General features: G+C 41.8%; 1 protein-coding gene across 5 annotated transcripts in view; it reads left to right on the top strand.

The window, feature by feature from the left end:
• The window catches only part of ano3 (anoctamin 3), a 50,110-nt gene that overhangs the window by 21,165 nt on the left and 8,668 nt on the right, over positions 1 to 20,277 (top strand). For 2 of the 5 annotated variants that reach the window (XM_082542508.1, XM_082542504.1), the window contains exons 3-13: positions 5,450 to 5,580; positions 5,705 to 5,860; positions 5,952 to 6,052; positions 6,177 to 6,221; positions 10,238 to 10,372; positions 10,947 to 11,053; positions 11,666 to 11,721; positions 14,675 to 14,796; positions 15,601 to 15,735; positions 15,817 to 15,913; positions 16,429 to 16,489. In XM_082542508.1, the coding sequence (XP_082398634.1) occupies positions 5,450 to 5,580; positions 5,705 to 5,860; positions 5,952 to 6,052; positions 6,177 to 6,221; positions 10,238 to 10,372; positions 10,947 to 11,053; positions 11,666 to 11,721; positions 14,675 to 14,796; positions 15,601 to 15,735; positions 15,817 to 15,913; positions 16,429 to 16,489 (1,146 nt within the window). The remainder of the gene's footprint in view (positions 1 to 5,449; positions 5,581 to 5,704; positions 5,861 to 5,951; positions 6,053 to 6,176; positions 6,222 to 10,237; positions 10,373 to 10,946; positions 11,054 to 11,665; positions 11,722 to 14,674; positions 14,797 to 15,600; positions 15,736 to 15,816; positions 15,914 to 16,428; positions 16,490 to 20,277) is intronic. The other 3 variants (XM_082542506.1, XM_082542505.1, XM_082542507.1) reach the window with 3 other exon arrangements.

Genomic DNA, 20,277 nt, shown 5'->3' with positions numbered 1-20,277 from the left:
TCAAGAAACCCTGCAGCACCTGTGGTGAGCCACTTTGGTCCTTCGAGCCGGATATGGCGCACCTGCATGACATGGCTGCCTCCAGAGAGCAGGATGATGCACGAAGTCCCAGTCCTACCAGGATCCATCGAATCCCTGGACATCTGGTGGACTATGAGTTGTCCTACCATATCCGTGGGCCAAGGCTGTCACCCAATCTAACAGAGGAGGTTATGATGGCACCGTCAGACTCCCACTACACAAGGAGGCCGGATGTGGAGGAGATAAGATGGCGAAGAATGGAGGATTGTCTGATTAATATCCAGCATCAGATGCGATCTCTGCAAGTGACTGTAGCAGAGTCCCGCGACCTTAACAAACGTGTGCAGCGACTTGAGCGGCTCACCTCTCCAGTGCCAAAGGGGATATTAATGGAGGTGGAACCAATGGCTTCAGCTGTCTCTACACCAAATCCTACAGCCAGGGAGCCCGAATCAATTCAGGAGGGGGAGAGAATTACAGAGCCCATCCGTGTGATGTCAGCTCCTTTAGCCCCAGTCCCTGGCACTTCCACTGCACACGTTGGGCCACCCACAGTGCTCTCTATGGATAGATCAGCGTCTGCCCCGAGATTCACTTCGCCATGTCCTTACTATCTTCTCACACCAGTGCATCCAGCAACTCCTGCTCCACCTGCTGTAGCCAGCACTGTAGCTCCACTAGCAATACAGATGTCTGGGCCTCCTGTGCCATCGCAGACACCTCAACCAGACCCTCCCTTAGTGGCTGAGCCAGCCACTATGCAACCTTCTACTGCAAAGGAGGATTTCACTCGGGGTTTCGAGCCATGGATCCCCCCACTTTGCCCTCTGCCTCAACAGCCTCGATATGCTTCATTCCAGCCTGTGCTATCTGCACAGGAGCTTAGACCTCAGCCAGGTATGCCCCCAGCAGCAAACCACGTGAGTTCAGAACCCAGTATGTTGGAAATGTTGATTGCATCATTCTATGGCCTCCCTAAGCCCAAGCTCACTGTTTTCAGTTCTGGGAAGGAGAGTGACTTTGCCTTACTGAAGAAAGGACTGGATAGTGTTCTTGGGCCTCACAAGCACTTGTCCGAGGATTATAAGTATCAGATCTTGCTAGATCACTTGAAGTTCCCAAGTGCATTCCAAGTGACTAAACGCTACATCCATGACCCAACTCCATATACTAGTGCAATGAGGGCTCTTGAGCAGAAGTATGGTCAGCCAAGACAACTGGTACAGAGTGAACTCAGCGATATCCTGTGCAAACCCAAGTTGGCCTCTGTTTATTATGGACCTGAAACCACAGCCACCAAACCACCTGCTGTGGCCCATCCAGGTCCAAAGGCTGTTGCGATGCAGAAGAAAAGAGAACGTTTCAAGCCTTACTACCCTTTCTGTGAAGGGACAGAGCATTACTGGAGTAGATGTAATGAGTTCTCCCGGCTGGATGTGGCTGCGGTTTGGACTGGATCAAAGATAAGAATAAATGTTGGAGGTGTGGCCGGAACCATTCTGCTGACAACTGCACGCTCAAGAAACCCTGTAGCACCTGTGGTGAGCAACACCTCCTTGTATTACATAGCCTCGCCAAGGCTAAAGAGCAGAACCTCAGTATCCTGACCATGTGCACAGCATCCAGTGTCATCTATGTTGACCATCCCAGTCACTCTGGGAGAGTGATGTTGAAGGTGGTAAGAGTTCAACTCCACAATGGGAAGAAAACCATGGACACCTATGCTGTGCTGGATGACGGTTCAGAGAGAACCATAATATTGCCTGCTGCTGTGAAGTTCCTCGGCCTAGCCCCAACAGACGAGGCTCTGGCCCTCCGAACCATCAGACAGGATGTCCTGCAGCTGGATGGGGGAAGCATATCGTTGGAGGTGTCCACTAAAGCTAAGCCGAAGGTGAGGCATCAAATACTAAATGCATTCACAACAAAACAACTGGTTCGGGCGGAGCAATCTAGCCCAGTGGAAACACTCAAAAGGAAGTACAGTCATCTACAAAGACTTCCCTTCACAGGTTTCAGCAAGGTGAAACCTATGATCCTGATTGGATCAGATCACCCGCACCTTATCACTCCAGTATACCCGGTGATTCGTGGACCACCTGGAGGGACAGTAGCAGTCTGCACAGAGCTGGGGTTGATGCTGCAGGGACCTGCCAAGAGTCTTCCTCATCCAGCGGCTGGACAGGCATGCTTGCACTCATCATTCATCCCACAGACTTCAGAGCTCTCCAAAGATGTTTAGAGGCTATGGCAGCTTGACGTCCTCCCGTTTAGGAATGAAAAGGAGGCCACCAGGTCAAAGGAGGACCAGCAGGCAATCGACATTCTTGAATCAAGGACAGTCCGCGTACAGGTAGAGGGAGTCCACCGATATGCTACTCCCTTGCTTCGCCGCACGGAGTTTCCTCAGGTGAAGGCACCTCAAGAAGCTGTCATGGCTCTTCTGAGGGCCAATGAGCGTCGGCTATGAAAACTGGAGAAGGCGGGCTATCCACTTTGTACAGAATGGTGTACGTCAGTTTAATGCTGGGTGGTGCTGCAATAGTAACTATCCTCGGTCAGAAGGAGAGGCTGACATCCAGGGATTAGATTACCGCAGGTGGAGTTTATTGGTGGTCAGATGGATGGTACAGGGAGGTATGGCATACAGTAGGAGGATGTGGGGGGGTAATATGGTGTGGTTTGTTTATGTGACGCACACCATCCCCAACAAATACAGGATGGGCTATTTGCTTTCCTTCCCAGCAGCTCTCTCCTCAATTGTTAGCCCAGGAACGAACGAAGACCATCTAGCTCAGAAATCCCATGAATCCCATCGCTGCCCAGAGGCCACTGGGTAATGTAGTTCACACTAACACACTGGCTTTTCTACATTAAGTCTATTGTTTGACTCTACTCCACATTATTAACAGTCCAAAGTAATCCTTACTTATCTCAGACTGGTTCTTGGTGCAACACCTCAGTTAATACACTCACAGAAAGAAGCTATTTTACCTCTCTTCCCCCTGTAACAGTACACCTGACAGAAAACAGGGAGAAACATAACCGGTCCCCCTTAAAGATAAAAAGGTTTTGACAGTTAACATCACATTAAGTAGCAAGTATTTCTGCTCATCTGTATTATAATGATATTTTTTCCAGATGTGAAATAAAATAGATAAATCCGCTCGCTTTTTACTTCTGAGCCTCTTCATGAATCATCGCAACTGATCAGCTTCAAATATTCATATTAGTTTCACAGTGTAATTGGACATCTCGTCTCCTTTTGGATTTGTTTTACTACCAAATATTAGCCAGACGTCAGTCATTTTTCAGCACAATACTTTTATTTCTAAATGATAAAAAAACTACAAATATTAACTTTAATTGTGGGGAAACTTTAAACTAGCTGCTTTGTTAGGTACATCTTACAAAGTACTGAGTGTGGACCCCCTTTTTCCTTCAGAGCTTCCTTAATTCATTATTGCGTATATTCATAAAGGTGCTGGAAACATCCAACACATCCCCAAGGTGATCTATTAGATTGAGATCTGGTGATTGTGGGGGCGTTTTGAGCACAGTGAACTCGTTGTACCAGTTTGAGTTTTGTGACATGATGTGTTGTCCTGGTGGAAGCATTATCCACTGTGGTCATAAAGGGCAGGCTGTGGTGGTTAAACAATGCTCAGTCGGTACTAAGGGAGCCTAAAGTGTGCCACAAAATTATGCCACCATGAGCGTGAACTCCTGATTTAAGGCAGAATGGATCCATGCTTTCATGTTGTTTATGATAAATTCAGAGCCTACCTTCCCAACACTCCTGCAGAAATTGAAACTCATCAAATCAAGCAATGTTGTTCGAGTCTTCTCTTGTGCACGTTTGGTGAGGCTGTGCAAGCTATATCCTTGGTTCCCTGTTGTTAGCTGACAACAGTGACTTTCTGTGTTGTCCATCTGCTTCTCTGTGTTCAGAGATGTTCTGCATACATTGATTGTAACGAGTGGCTATGTCAGGTATTGTTGCCTTCCTGTTAGCTCAAAACAGTCTGGCTATTCTCTTCTGTCATCACCACCCAGAGAACTGCTGCTCACTAAATATTTTCTCTCTTTCGGTCCATTTTCTGTAAACCCTGGAGACAACTGTATGTGAAAATCCCATTAGATCAGCTTTTTGTGAAATACTCAACCCACCTTGTCTGGCACCAACAACCATGCCACATTCAAATCACCTTTCCTCCCTCTGTTATTTGGTTTGAACTTCAGCAGAAGGCACACTCTACACCTGCCCCACTTCATTAACAAGCAGTTGAGCGGGTGTACCTAATAAAGTGAGTATAAATAGAGAATTAAAACAAACTGTATACAAACTGTGTACACCAGTAGGTGTAAAGAAGGTTGTCAATTTAGCTCCTCTTTCTGGACTAGATTTGTAGACTTGGGAAGAAATGCTTTAATACTATTATAGTTTCATCCTGTTTGTGCTGGGGAACAGATATTTCCTTCCATAACCTCCCTGCATTCGACATCTGACACATGTGAAGGTGAGCTGAAAACGTGGAGGTTGTTAGCCACAGCAGGTATAAATGAACCCTATGCTTCTTTTTTTTTTTCCAAACACTGAAGTTTTGGCTCATTCTGATCGCTCTAAAAATCCAGACGAAAACTCCAGGTCACAGGAGCAAGGTTAGCTACAGAAAAATAAGTAGAACCCATACAGCAGCATTGCTTCTCTTAATATGGATTTCTTATACTTGGTTTCTGCACATCAGTATCAAACAATACACTACACTGATAAGGAGGTAAAGATACAGCTGCCTGAAGAAATTAGCTAATGAGCTGTCACATGTACCTGAGAAAGTATAACTTGTGCTGTGCTGTGCTGTGAAATGCCTCATCTCCCATGTCACGCAATTACAGAGCTTGTATTATGAAGTTTAGATTGTGTCATAACAACCCACACAACAAGTATTTCTTGAGACTAATAAATCATTTTGTTTTGCACAGCAAATACATTTGCCCTCATAAAATGGTGAGCTGAAAAGCTAACACACATTTTGCTGCAGAGGAATAATCAGCAAGGCAAAAAAAAAAAGCAATGCTGGGACATTTAGAAAATGAATTTATGGCACAATATTTACTGTTTATATTGTGTGGGCTGGACAAAATGTTATTTGGTTTGCACATATCAAGGCAGGAAATAAGATTGGGGCTTTTTAAACGTCGGTGCTCGGATCTGTTAAATTGCATCAAGGTGCCGTTTTCAACCTGACACCCACGTTTAAATAAGTTAGCTCTTAGCGAAATAAAAATCTAATGTCAGCGTTGGCAGCCAGATTAGGGAGAATATTGACTTTAGCAAGAACAAAGACCTATTGCACTTCAGGTACTCTTAGTTGTTTCTTACCAGTTCAGTAGTGTTTTTATTGGTCCTGCTGTGACTTGTGTGCAGCAGAGGATGGCAAGGATCACTTTGTGGAGGAGTCTGAAGTGAGTACGTGTGAAACGAGGGCAGACGAGTCATTTCTGCTGCAAAAGCCTGTCACCCGTGCTAAATTAGAGGCCCGCACAGATTCAGTTCAGGTAACACACTTTCACTGATCCACCTGAATCATCACAAAATGTAAACTGATGATGTTCCAAGTTATTTTGGCATTAGCACACTGAGAAGCAGTCCTTTGTGTTGGATAAAACTTTGTTGTTCCAGAGAAAGAAACCAACGGATTCATCCGGGCTCTTTTTCCGAGATGGTAAAAAGCGCATCGACTACATCCTGGTTTATAAGAAGTCGAGTCCACAGGTGGAGAAGAGGTGCACGTTTGAGAAGAATTTACGAGCTGAAGGTCTGATGCTGGAGAAAGAGGTAAATATACCTGGGAGACTTTTAGTTGCTTTATTATTTACTTAAATCTCCCTTGTTCTCAGTTCCCTGCACTCCTTTTTTGTTTCGAAAGCCTTCCTTGACGAACAACGACATCATGTTTGTGAAGATCCATGCTACCTGGGACACGCTTTGCAAGTACGCTGAGCAGATGAATATCCGAATGCCTTTCAGGTAAATAAAGAATGAACCTTTTAACTCTGAAAAAACATAAAAGTAGATCTTTTTGTTGTTGTTTTTTAAGCCACAAGCAACTTTACACAGTCTTTCTAACCTATATTCTTGTCTGTTATTAAAGAAAAAAATGCTACTTTACAGACTGGAAGAGCAAAACCTTGGGCAGGTAAGTCGATTTAAGGAATAATTTACTCTGAATACATCTGTGTCTCTAATCAAATCCATAGGCATAGGTGTGTCTGGGGGATTCAGTAGTAAGTTGGATGATGGACTGAATTTATGAGTCTGTGAGGAACAGAGACGGTGGAAGATTGAGTAAGCCTGTTTTTGTCCTTTTGCAGCCCTCATAGTGATAAAGTATGTGAAAGTTGAGTGTACTGTACATATAGAGTATTTATAAACATTGGAATTTTAAAGTTGGAAGGTATGCAGTAAAGATGAGTTGCAATAAATAATTGAAAAGGAAAGCTTTTAACAATAATTAACAATATCAACTACTATTCTTAACTGATTAAGTGCGGTACTTAATTTTTCAGGGTTTTCCAAATACATGGCCTTTTTTATTTATTTAAAAAATAATGAGTTTACGATACAGCACGTTTTTAAAGGTCCAGTAAAGCAGCTCACCCAGTTCTGACTGCTTTTCTATAAAATACTCTTCATAAAAGATAAAATGGAGCCCCACAGACTTATTTGCATGCTATTTTTAGAGAGCCGCATTTGCGCTTTGATGTGGTGTTCAAGTGTTGTCCAAGTTCTTTGAAGAACTCCAAATTTCCATTTCCTCTTCTCACTGGAAAGCAGACAGAAATAACCAGAAACTGAAAGAAAATGTGGTAGAACACTGTTTTAAAAACCACCATACTAAAAATCAAAACACCTGGTTCTTAGATTTTTGTACACCAAACTTATTTTCCCAGTCATGTAAAGGTCGCATCAAATTGCTGGATAGATCATCAGTATGTGGTTAATCACTCGTGAATGAGTCGTGCACAGCCATAGTTTTCATTAAATGCAAATGATTCTCAACTGATGGTCAAATATATTGATTTACAATATTTCCTTTAAAATATATACTCACTCATGCAGCAAAATGTTTGATAACTTTAGTCATGGCTTATTTGTTATAATTATTTAACATTATGGAGAAATGCATAAAATTTGAAAGCTATTTTTTCAATGGCTTTACTCACTTGATGAGAAAGAACTAAAATGATACTTGAGCAACAGCAAAGTGGACACTTAATGTCTGAGCTATGAAAGGGCCTTTGTTAAGCTCTGTAAAGGTAACATTTAGTGAAGTGTGATACTGCTGGTGGTGGAGGACTGTTCGCTTCAATCCATTAAACTATGAACATGCTGGGAGTGTTGTCGTTGCTGTTGTTTTGCTGTTTTGAACACAGCTTATTAGCATAGCTGAACAAGGCTAAGTGGACCTGACACACTAACTGCAGTATAAGTGCCCGCTTTAGTGTTTTATTCTACTTAAATGCCGACTGCGTTGTAGCCATAAACTAACACAATGACACATGATGGACAGACTGTAGTCAGTAGAAAATTAAAGAGGTTGACCGTACTCTGATAACTGCAGGCTTGTTTTGTTACGCTTTCACATACCGTGTATACACACTAACCGCACGCACAAAAATCAGACAATATCACACGGACAGACAAGAATCACTCGCCCACCTGTCCAACTGAGAACAAAGCACTTCAGGGAACTAAATTAAATCTTGTGTGAGAGCGATCTTAGTCATTGTGAAGAATGAGGATCATTATGTTTTCCTCAGCGCTCCTGCAGGCTTTCGCTAAGCTGTTGTTCTTAAAAGAAAAATCTACCCGAGCAGTAAATGAGCTTTATGTGTTAACTAATGGTTTGTCTCTAACTCACATTTCTGTAATGCCGAACAAATGGGCTGTGGCGACTGCTTGTTGGTTTGATATCAGTATCTTTACATACAGTACCTGGAGCCTTCATAACAACACATTAAACACTATCTGTCAGCAAGTACGTTTTGCAGCAGAATTGCTATTTGTATTTATTTAATGCATACAAGAACAGCAGCCTCACAAATTACTGGAGGCCTCTCCAACAAATCTGGAGAAGGATGCATTGCCAAGCGAGCAGATTTTTAGTTGCATAGCAGAGTCACTGAAAGAGTGTCTGTCTGAAGGCTGATCAAACACTTGTCCAGACTGAAGGATTGTCAGGACATTTTGTACAGAAACTGATGGCTGCCTGAGGATAATTCCTGCTGGGACTGATATTAAAGTCAGATACATTTTATTAATAAAGCCCGGTATCAAAAACTGTGATGTCCTCTCTACCCTTAGATCCTTACATCTGTTTCTTTTTGCAGCTTCTTACTACTTATGTCATCACCATTAGGTTTCAATTTATTAGATTTTAACTTAAATTTCTTTATAATTGTGAGTCGACTACAGTTAAATTTTATATGCAAATTTTTACATTTATACAGACCAAGGCATCGGCAGCAGCTCTGAGATTTTCACCTTTTTATACTTTGAAATATCTTCAAATGTACTCTTTGCATTGATGAAAATGATAATTCAGTTAACTTGTTATTGACTAAATATCTGAAAATTAATGCTTCACTGTATTTTTTTTTATGACAAGTTAATGTCCTAAAATTAGATAGTGTGCAATGTAAAACTCAGACAGGATATAAAAGATATCCAACAGTATCACCCAGTTTGTTAAATTCTGTTTTAAACTCTCTTTTTTTGGGCGCCACAAATGACCATACTTGGAACTGGGTTCAGTGCTAACGTAATACTATACATTTGGTTATTCCTGAATGGTGAATATATGTATATATGGCACAGTCATACAGATAGACACTAGTGCACATTTAAATGGCCTGTATTTGTATAGCGCTTTTACTAGTCCCCCCCCTAGGGACCCCAAAGCACTTTACACACCCAGTCATTCACCCATTCACACACACACATTCACACACTGGTAGAGGCAAGCTACAGTTGCCCTGGGGCAGACTGACAGAAGTCAGGCTGCCATATCGCGCCATCGGCCCTTCTGGCCAACACCAGTAGGCGGTAGGTGAAGTGTCTTGCCCAAGGACACAACGACCGAGACTGTCCGAGCCGGGGCTCGAACCGGCAACCTTCCGATTACAAGGCAAACTCCCAACTCTTGAGCCACGATCGCCCTACTACTTACTACTTATATAGGAATTCAGAGGCTAAGTTGGTGCCAGATGTCTGCAATTAGATACCCAGGAAAACCTCATCTCTCTGACAGCCCAGCTTAGATTTGCAGTGTCCTTTGGACCACATTGGAGATGTTTGGCATAATACACAGTGGAACAGTTGATTTGGGCTTGTTTTGCAGCCACAGGACCTGGGCAGCTTAGTCATTTAGTCGAGTATGAGCTCCGCTGTATATCAGTGTATTATAGAGTCAAATGTTAGGCCATCTGCCCAACAGCTAAAGCTTGGCCTGAAACTGGGTCATACACCAAGACAATGATGCCAAGCACAGCAGCAAAGCTACAACAGAATTGCTGAAAAAGAAAACAATCAAGGAGCTGCAATGACCCAAAGTTCAGAGCTCAACCAAACTGAAATGCTTTAGCTGCATGCAAACCTCAATGAAGTAAAGTAACGTTTTAAAGAAGAGTAGGTTAAAATTCTTTATAAGTGAGACACTTATAAAGTCATATAGAAAATGATTGCTTCACGTTATTGCTGCTAAAGGGGGTTGTGGACGCTGTAAAATGTAATGGCCTACACCTTTCACCAAATGAAAACATTTGGCATGAAATAAACAATAAAAAAAAAAGTTTGTGTGTATAGAGACCGCATGGAGTTCAACAAAAACTTTCCTTTTTCAATTGACTTGGGTAGGTGTTTGTTAGCATAAGCAAAAATATAGTGATGCTATGATTTGGATTAAGCTAGCTGTTATCCTGGATCAGTCTCTCTCGGGCTCACGGGTCATGGAAATGAGAATGAAAAAAGATAATCAGACGTGCTGTCCAGCAATGCATGTACATGTGTGTGCAAACATGCTTTTTTGTGCTAGCGCGAAGTCGTCATGGTAGGTCAGGAGAAAAGGGTCAGGGAACTCCGTCTCATACCAAAGTAAACAATCTTCATTTAATCTGTGCTGTTAATCTCGTTTCTCTGCGTGCGCCTGTGCAGCAGGTTTCATCTGAGATGTCGCCAAATCAAAAGCTGGCTTCCCAGAAATCCCATGAAGCTGGACAAAGAGGCCTTGCCTGACCTGGAGGAAACCGACTGCTACACAGCTCCCTTCAGCAGAGCACGCATGCATCAGTAAGGAGGATGTATACACACTCGTGCATGCCAGGACACACAAACAGGATCACAGTGTTTTTACCGGGCAACAGCATTCCTAGCCCCCCCACCCCTCTTTTTAACCATCACTTCCACTCACGTCCTGAAGTCTTAATGTGGAATTTAGAAACCACGCGATGAAGTTTGCACTTTAAAGTCTTGTATATTTTATAGTTTTGCATTTGAACTTGGGAGCCATGATGATAAAGACAAGTTGATCATAAATAAGAAATTGAAATACAGCAGCAGATGTGCGTGAAATAACTTGCTTGCTGTTCCATATTTTCAACACTTCCCTGTGATGAAAGGCATCATCTAATCTCGTCTATCAGTGAATCATTTCCACTTTCCCTTAGCTTGTCAGCCTGGGCCGTTTTTTTAAGGGGAAAGGGGATAATAATGTTGGGATGAATACAAGCTTTGCACCATAAATTGTGTTTTAATAACCTCCCATCGTTATCGACTCAGCTCTCATTAAAGGCCTCTGCTGAGTGATATTGATACACTGTTGCTTTATGAATAACTGAAGGAGTGTGCCGTTATTTCCTCCCAGCTTCACGATCAACAACAGAGAGACCTTCTTCTCCAATTCTACCAGAAGTAGAATAGTCCATCATGTCCTGCAGCGCACCAAGTATGAGGACGGAAAATCAAAGATGGGTAAATCACCGTGCTTTCTCCTCACGTTCAGAACAATGTTTCCCGCAGCATCGCACAAATGCCATTCCGTATAACCATCTTAATGATCCATTTAGGACAATTTATCCACTGAGAAAGGAACGGAGCCTACATTTATTTTAAAAGGGAAAACGTCAGTTTCTGTTAATTTGATTTCAGAGTGATAGGGGGAGCTGCCGATGCAAAAGTGGTACAGTCTAATTTGTGTCTGATCTCTCCTCTCTTCTCCTTCTGGGCAATTGGTTTTCTTTTTTTCTTTTTATCTCAGCATCTTCTCTGTCTACTGCCAACATTATTTGCTGATTAAAGTTTGGCCTCAGCATCTTGGAATGGGTTTCACGTTAATATTTTAATAGCTTTGACCACTTTACTTTCCAAGAAATCAGATCAGCTCAGTCACAAGATGGAGCAACCCTTTTCAAATCCATACTCCACCTTATCGCACTGTCTGGTGTTTCAGTAAATGGATGACAATAATTGCGCTTTTGTCCTGCAGAAATAACGGTTTTAATGAGCCACTCTGTGGATTTGTCTCTCAATTACAAGTGGGTTTAAATTTTTAATGTGGCATCCTTGTTCTTTATTCCACTGTAGGAATCAACCGGCTATTGGGCAACAATACGTATGAGGCTGCATTTCCTCCACATGAGGTGAGATGATTTTAATTCCTACTGAAAAGATGTTGAGACTCACAAATTACTAATATGAGTAATCACATTTTTATTCATGCAGAGTTTTTAAAGGCATTCAGAGACCTTTTGCATTGATTCATTCATTCAAAGAGAGAGAAAGTCTTTAAACTACGTGGTTTGATTACAAATCCATAAAGAGCAAATGAGATACCTGATATAAATTTGGCTGCTATTCTCTTCCAAGTTCGCTCCTCACAAGGTAATGCACCTCATCCAGAAGTCTTGCTATAAGACTGTGCATACTCATGCCAGGTCTTGTACTTACTACATGAATATTCACAATTGCAATTTTACCATTTGATGTCAGACTATCGATGCAGAGCTCTACAACTGAGGTGTCTGAGAGAATGATCAATGCAAACAACCTAAACTTGTGGCTCCAATTCAGTTCCAGTTCAGTTCCAATTCAGGGTTGTACCTAAAAGCTAATTCAGAAATTAACTTATCCTTTGGACTCTGGGAAGAAGCTGGAGTACCCGAAAAGAACCAATGTGTGCCCAGGTAGAACACGCAAACACACACAGAAATGTCCTGGCTGTCTGACTGGCTGGCTGGTGGATTCAAACCCTGACGCGAGTCCCAGATTTGGCTAAAATTAAATTCAGATTGCTTGCACAGGCTGTGCAAACATCTTGAGCTCAGTCCCTCACTTCTTTAAATTTTGCTAAGAAAGTGAAAAGCAGTTAATTTTTATTTAAACATTGTTACAAAATCAGTTTCACCCCGGTTCTTTTTTATTCCTCGAAGCATCCAGAGACGGCACCGGACTCAGTAGTCATTTTCACAAAAACCTTTATTCATCTTTATTCATCTTCATTTACGCATGCATCTTCTAGAAGGGAAGACGTGCAAGGCCGGTGTCCCTCTGCAGATCTTCCACTCCTTTGTCTGTGAAACACAATTTTGTAGAAGTGACCCCATCATAAAACCCCCATGGTGTGCTGCAAACTCTGTGTCTGTGTGTATGCACGAGCACGTGAGTGCCTGTGTGTGCGTGTACCCTGTATGTCTATGTGAGTGCACGTGAGTGAATGTGCGTGTGGATGTGTGAGTGTAACAGTTTAAGCACTGTGTGTGTGTGTGTCTCTGCGTACGTGACTTCCTGGGGGTCATAAAAGTAATCTCACCCAAGCTACACCAAATTCCTCTACACAACATAGAAAACAGAGTTAACATATTACAAACACTGAGACCCCCACTCTGCATGGGTCAGATGGGCCATTGGCCTCTTGTTGTCTTACATTTACAGATAAGGTGGAGAGTCTCCTACAAACCTACTTCTAAGTTTATAACAATTATGAGTTTTATTAAAGGTACAAGCATCAGCATCAGCAATCCCCAACTGTAGCTTCCTGTCTCCTTTTATGGCAGGCAGACCCCCAGTGTCCATAAATTCCTTTTTCTCTAAACAAATACACACTCTCAGGCCTACAGCTAAGCCAAACTAAAACGCAAACAAATCCTTCCCTATTCATCTGATCTAAACAAATTTAACACATCATATTATAATAATTATTTTCTTGTACTCACAATAATACATAGAAATACATATATATATGTATTTGGCATAACCACCTTTACTTCAAAGTTTGAACTCTCTTAGTCAAACTTTCTTAGAATTTCTATCTGAAGATGACTTTTCCATAAAGTCATCTTTAGGAATATCCATTCTCTTCTGGTTATCCTTTTCAGGGTCACAGGGGGGGCTGAAAAGGGCCTCTTGCCTTAAGCTGTCTTAGGGCAAGAGGCAGGGTACACACTGGACAGGTCACCCATCTGTCGCAGGGTCAACAAATAGAGACAAACAACCATTCACACTCACAGCTATGGGCAATTTAGAGTTACCAGTCAACCTAACCCCACTAACTGCATGTCTTGACTTTGGACAAGAGAATGTGGGAGGAAGGTGGAGTACCCAGAGAGAGCCCACGCAAACACGGGGAGAACATGCAAACTCCACACAGAGAGACGTTGGCCTGATGGTGGAATTAAACTCAGCACCTACCCACTGTGAGGCAGCACCTTGCCACCGTGCTGTCCCATCTTCAGGAATATTGCTACAGATTTTTTTTCAGATCACATTCAAATCTCTTCTTTGAATGTTGTCTGCCTTTTGTTTTGTTTTCAGTAAAGGTGATCCTACACAGTTGTCATGTAAACTATTGTCATGCTGAAAAATGAAGCTGCTGCCAATAAGATGCTTTCCGTATGGTATTGCATGGTGGATCAAATCTGATGATACTTTTTGAGTTCATAAATCCATCAATTTTGAAATGCAGCCCCAAACCAAGACAGAGCCTCCGCCACAGTTTACAATTAGCTGTAGACACTAAGTGTTGTACACTGACACTGATTTTGATGAGGCCTTTGTGGACAGTACGTGGCTCACCAAAGAGACCTAAAGAAATTGGTTCTTTGCTAACTGGCTGTTGTATGTAGACACAAAACAAACAAAACATTCCTCTGAAAATAGTCAGGTACGAAAACTGGACTGAAGATATTTGAAAAAGCAGATAATGTACAAAGAAAACCTTCGACCTTCAGAAAGCCTGGAAAACAATTGCTCAAGACCACTTTCAAAATTACGAGCAAGTCTGGCACCTCTGAATCGAAATGTAAAGAAATGAGGTGCGGCTCAAGATTATTACACAGTACTGTACATCATTTTTACACTGTGAAAGACTTCCGGTGCCCTTCACAGAGGTGCAGGTGGAGAGAACCTGACTTTCCATGAAAGGCAGCAAATATAGGAGTAGCTTTGGTAGTACTTCACTACATCACAAAAAACAACAATGCAGGGGATAGTGTGAAAATTCAAATCTGGTATGTTTTGTGTTTCTTATCGGCTGATTATATCTGAAGGATATAAAAAAAATTTTTAGTCTAGACTCTTCTTCTCTTGTCTCATCAGGGCGGTTACAAGAGCAGACATTCAATCAAGACGCACGGTGCCCAGAACCACAGGCATCTTCTGTATGAGCGCTGGGCCCGCTGGGGGATGTGGTACAAATACCAGCCTCTGGATCTCATCAGGTAATCAGCTTTGAAGCAGGTGACACAAATCACGAGCTGTTTTCGTACACATACATTGTGTACGTGTGTGCGTCGTACGCGAGATACCGCGTCCTGATTATGTTGCCGATCCTTTCTTTGATCACAGTCAAGATATGTTGTTTAAATGGAGTTTGAAGTCTGCACGATCACAGATTTCTCACGAGGAGCAGTCTCATCTACAACTCCTTGACATCGCAGCACGTCTGTTATTTCTGAAGTGATGGAGCTATTTTAACAGCTGATGATGAACTCGCTTTAGTTTCTGGCTTCCTTGGTAGCTCTGCATTTCATCACCATCTGTCAAGTCTGTCATATCCATCTTATTACGAGGAACATGAGAGTGGCAAGGAATGGTTTCATATTTAGGGAAATATTATTTTCACTTTCTTGTCAAGAGGGAGTTGAAATGATGACTGTCTCTGAAGCACACCTTGTCATTTTCACATTCACAGCTTTGTATGCATTAAACAGGTGACAGACAGCGTGAAAGTCATTAGGTTTTCGAGGTTCTAGTAAGTACTTTGGAGAGGTTTTTTGGTTTTACACTGTATTGGATCTTTACGAGAGCAGTTTTGAAATAAATGTCTTGCTTAAGCTTGCTGGGATCATCGATTATTTTCCAGCCTTAGCGTTCAACCTTCTATCCATTAAGCCGCTGTGATCATCTCACAGTGCACCACTGACGCCCACAACTCCACGCTGAACGGGCACGGTCAAGTCTAATTAAGTCGTCACAGTTAATTGGTGAATTTTCTCCACTCTATTTTTTTGTGTCTCTCCCAGGCGATACTTTGGTGAGAAAATCGGTCTGTACTTTGCGTGGTTGGGCTGGTACACGGGCATGTTAATCCCCGCTGCCCTGGTTGGGGTTTTTGTCTTCCTCTATGGTCTTTTAACCATGGACGCGAGCCAAATCAGGTCAGTTCACACAACTATGCCATGTAAGTCCGAACATCGTGTCGGTTGATGATGGCATTTATTGGTTTACTCTCTCCCCAGTAAAGAGATTTGCGAGGCCAACACTACCATCATGTGTCCCATGTGTGAGGAAAACTGTGAGCCTTGGACGCTGAGTGACAGTTGTGTATATGCAAAGGTCAGTGCAGCTTTGGTATTTCTCCATATGCACAACATTACATGATCTTAGAGTTTCTCAAAACTGTTACAAAGATGCCAGCAGACATGTATCTAGACTAGAAACGGGGGCACAGTGAACCTGGTTCTTCAGGTGAAACCTTAGGTTTATTATTTTATTTGACTTTTTTAATGTTGATTAAATAAATTAGGTCTTTTTTTAGTAAGTATTAGGTGGATTTATTCCCACTTGACAATAACCAGTGAGCTGTTTCCACCTGCTTCCAGTCTGCATGCCAAGCTAAGCTAATCAGTTGGTAGCTGTAGCTGTACGATCATTATTATAGGCAGTTGATGCTATTTTAAAACCATGATTTCTTTAACAAATCTCCTGCGTTGGGACCTGAACTCAAAAATGTTGATTGTCAGAGAGCCTGGAGATCTTTTTGGGTAAAATTGGGGCTGTGGATATTGATAATGTATTCTGTTTCACTTTTGTGTTTTTAAGAGCAGCGCTCCGTGTGCTTGTGCTTCTAGGTGACCTATCTGTTTGACAACGGTGGCACTGTATTCTTCGCTATCTTCATGGCTATTTGGGGTGCGTAGAAGCAGTTTGTGTTGGTGGCTTTTTCTTGTTGTTCCACATAAGCTTTGTTCTCTGCCTGATACCAACCCTACTGGAATTTGATTCTACTTATACTCGAGTGCTTGTGTTTCCACTCATCTCTCCCAAACGTATTAAGTTTTTCAACTGAGAATTTAGTCCACAAGACACTCTGCAGTACACAAACAAGACAAACAAGAGATCGTCAGTCTGTAATGTGTTTTTCAGTAAGTAAATCTCAGTCCGCCTTCTCTGACTCCACACTTGTACTTCCAGTGCAGTTCTGATGTAATTAGTTTGATAATTAAAGATTTCTCCAGGGGCAGAATATCACTCGGCTGTCAAGGTTGTAGAATTGCACCGTGATATTCATATATTGCAGCTACGTTTCCCACAGCTATAATAACTTTGTAACGTGAAGTGTGAGCATTAGAGTGCATCGGCTGGCCCAGATCCATCTATCTGTCAAGGAGGTAAATAATCACTTGTGCCAGAGGGAGCAATTGACACAATTTGTTCTTTATTTGGACTAAGTGAAGGATAATGAGAGCTCAAAAGCCAAAGAATGTCCACACAGTTGCACTAACTGAGGTCTGTAGCTCCAAATCCTGCATAAAAGCTTTTGGCTATCTGGACCAAAGTTAGCAGCACTGCACCACTGAGTGAGTGCACTCAAAGTCTGGAGTTAGTGTTAGTGAGTGTGTGTGAGATAGACATGAAAAATTGGTTAGCCCAAGGGATTGAATGTAGGCATCAGAGAAGGCCGCTTTTCTCTCTCTTTAAACAAAAGTGGGTCAAGCTATATTAAACTTCAACATCTTTACGAGCGGCTAAAGTTGTTCTGACTGAGGATTCAAACTCTGGTGCATTTTTTGCCTCTGGTCTTTCTCATTTTACTCTACATTAAATAAGTTCACAGAAAATATATCACTTGTTTGGTTGCTTTGTTTGCTTGATTTATCACTTATTAATCTGCAGGCTTTTAATAATTTGAGTTAAAACAGTGCCGGAAAAAAAGCAAAACAAACCACATGAGGTTTAAAAAAATCCCCAAGGATAAAACATTTTAATAGATAAATGAGAGCCATTGTGAGGCTACAAAGAACCAACCACATATTTATATATTTTATTGGAAATCTGTTATAAAAACCACATTGTGTGCATATCTAATGCAAACTAATACACAAACTGTATCACTGCTACAGTGAGGTCAATAATATTTTGGACAAAGACACAATTTGTGTAGTTTTGCCTCTGCACTACAGCACAGTGGCTTCTAAATCAAACAATCGAGATGTGATTGAAGAGCCAACGTTCAGCTTCAATTCAAGGGGTTTAACAAAAGCACTGAATTAAGCATCGCTCATTTTTACAATATAAACTGGACAAGATCGGTTTTCTTGTTCTTTCATGACAAATAATTTTCAAAATTCATTCGAAAATATTGTATTTTGTCTTTCTTAAATATGAGATGAGATTTCAGGGCAAGTGAGGGAGGACTGAAAAGACATAAAAACTTCAGGAGCAGCCAAATCAACAATCTTACATACTTGAACAGATGGTGTTGTCAGCTCAGCAACACCAAAATAACAAGAAAGACCCCAGAAGACTACTAAAGGCTGTGATGACTAGGGATGGGTATCATTTAGGTTTTATCCGATACCAGTACCAAACCGGTACTTCTGAAACGGTGCCGGTGCTTAAACGGTGCTCGAACCGGTGCTTAAAGAATGGAGAACACAAAATTGGTCCAAAAACCTCTCATGTGCAGCTGTTTTTTTTGTAAAAAGATAACAATGTTAGCCTTTTCTGCAGCTATAGGGGATTTATGGTATCACTCTTGGCTGGAAGCAGTGCTTAATCAATGGAAAAAACACAAACTTTGTCCAAAAACCTCTCATTTTTAGCTGTTTTTCACTTTTCCTTTGGTCATTTTAGCCTTTTTGGCCAGGGTGAAGGGAGTATCTGCCATCAAACAAGAAGACAGCCTCGTGTAACTACGACGGTGTTTGCTAGTTCACCTTACATGCATTAATGTAATCACGCGGTTAGCGTACTCAACGTAAATTACACACGAACAACATTAAGCTACTCACGCAGAGAAGAACGGCTGCTGCTGCCATCATCATCCGTCATCATTTCTGCTACACTGGCAGGGCTAGGGGCCAGGACTCTCCTTTTCGGGTTTTTGGGGGATGTTGCAAACTCCGGGTCCGATAACAGGCACCACACCCGCAGTAGATGTGCACGGTGTGAGGTCTCGCAGCAAGCTATCAAATACGGCGCATTTCTCGGCTTTTAACAAAAGGCTATAGGTCGCCAGGTTCGTCGTCAGATTCGAGGAGTTACCTCCTTTGCACAGTATCACCTTAAAGCACTTGTTGCAGGCTGCTGAGTTTGCATCTTTTGCTGTGAAGTACAGCCAGACTTTTGACCGCTTCGCCTTGGGCATTTTTACTCTGTAGCTCTGCTCTAAAAGAACGTACGTACCTGGGCCCGCCTACTATCATTGGAAACGTAAAATGATTGGCTAGAATCCAAAATGTATCACAGCTCAGGAAAGAAAAGCACCGAAATAAAGCACCGAAATAAAGCACCGAAATGTGCGCTGCTTTTCGGTTTGTTTACTACCGTTTATGTCAGAACCGATACCGGTACCCATTCCTAGTGATGACAGACTTTTTTTTGTCCTTAGTTAAGAAAAACAACTTCTCAACATCCAACCAAGAATACTGTCAACGAGGCAAGACTATCACTGTCAAGATCTGCACTCAAGAGATGCCTTCATAAAAGGAAATAAAAGTGTTTACAACAGGTGCAAACCACAACAAGTGCAAACCACTAGTTACACTCAAGATCAGGAAGGCCAGATTAGACTCGAAAGACTTGGAAACATCTAAAAAAGAGCCTTCACAGTTTGGAAACAATATTTGGACAGGTGAAACCTGAAAGATGAATTTGTACCAGAATGATGGGAACAGAAAATTATACAGCTGGAGAGAAACAATTCATGATCTGAAGCATACCACATCTGTCAAACATGTTAGAGGCAGTGCTATGGCATGTGCATGTATGGCTGCAATTGGAACTGGGACACTGGTGTTTCATGATGATCTGACTGCAGGTAGAAGTAGCAGGATGAACTGTGAAGTGTGCAGGGCTGTACTCTCTGCCTAGAGTCAGCCAAATACTTATAAAAATAGGATATTCTTCAATGGCGAAATAGGTGACATGATCTCAACCCAGCCGAGGCGCTTTTCAGTTGCTGAATGCAAAACTGACGACAGAGAGACCCATCTCAACCCAGCGTGATGTCCATGGGTTCTAGACTTCATGCAGTCGTTGAGTGTACAGGATTTTCACCAAAATAATAAAAACAGTCCTTATATTTCAAATTACATTAGTTTGTAGAATTAATTTTGAGCCTCTGAAAATGGAGACATCTGTCTAAAATATTTTACATTTCCTAAACAGTTAGTGCAACACTTTTGTTAAACTACTTGAATTAAAACTGAAAGTCTGCAGTTCAGTCTTAGTTATTTTATTTAAAATCCACTGTGATGTTAACAGAGGTAAAACTGCAACAATTGCGTCTTAATCCAGCAAATTGTGCATCTTAATGTATAGAATTACATTGTGTTTTCCATCATACATGATAAAGTTTCAGTTTTTTACTGACTTTGAAGCCAAATTCTTCCAACATGTGGATTTATGTAAATGATTCCTTTGTGTGCACGTTTATAAAAGCCCCCGTTTCTCTGTTACACATTTGTCACATTTTC

The sequence above is a fragment of the Aulonocara stuartgranti genome, assembly GCF_965226115.1.
Source record: "Aulonocara stuartgranti genome assembly, chromosome: 7".
NCBI lineage: Eukaryota > Metazoa > Chordata > Actinopteri > Cichliformes > Cichlidae > Aulonocara > Aulonocara stuartgranti.
This window is presented reverse-complemented; position numbering and strand designations above follow the sequence as displayed.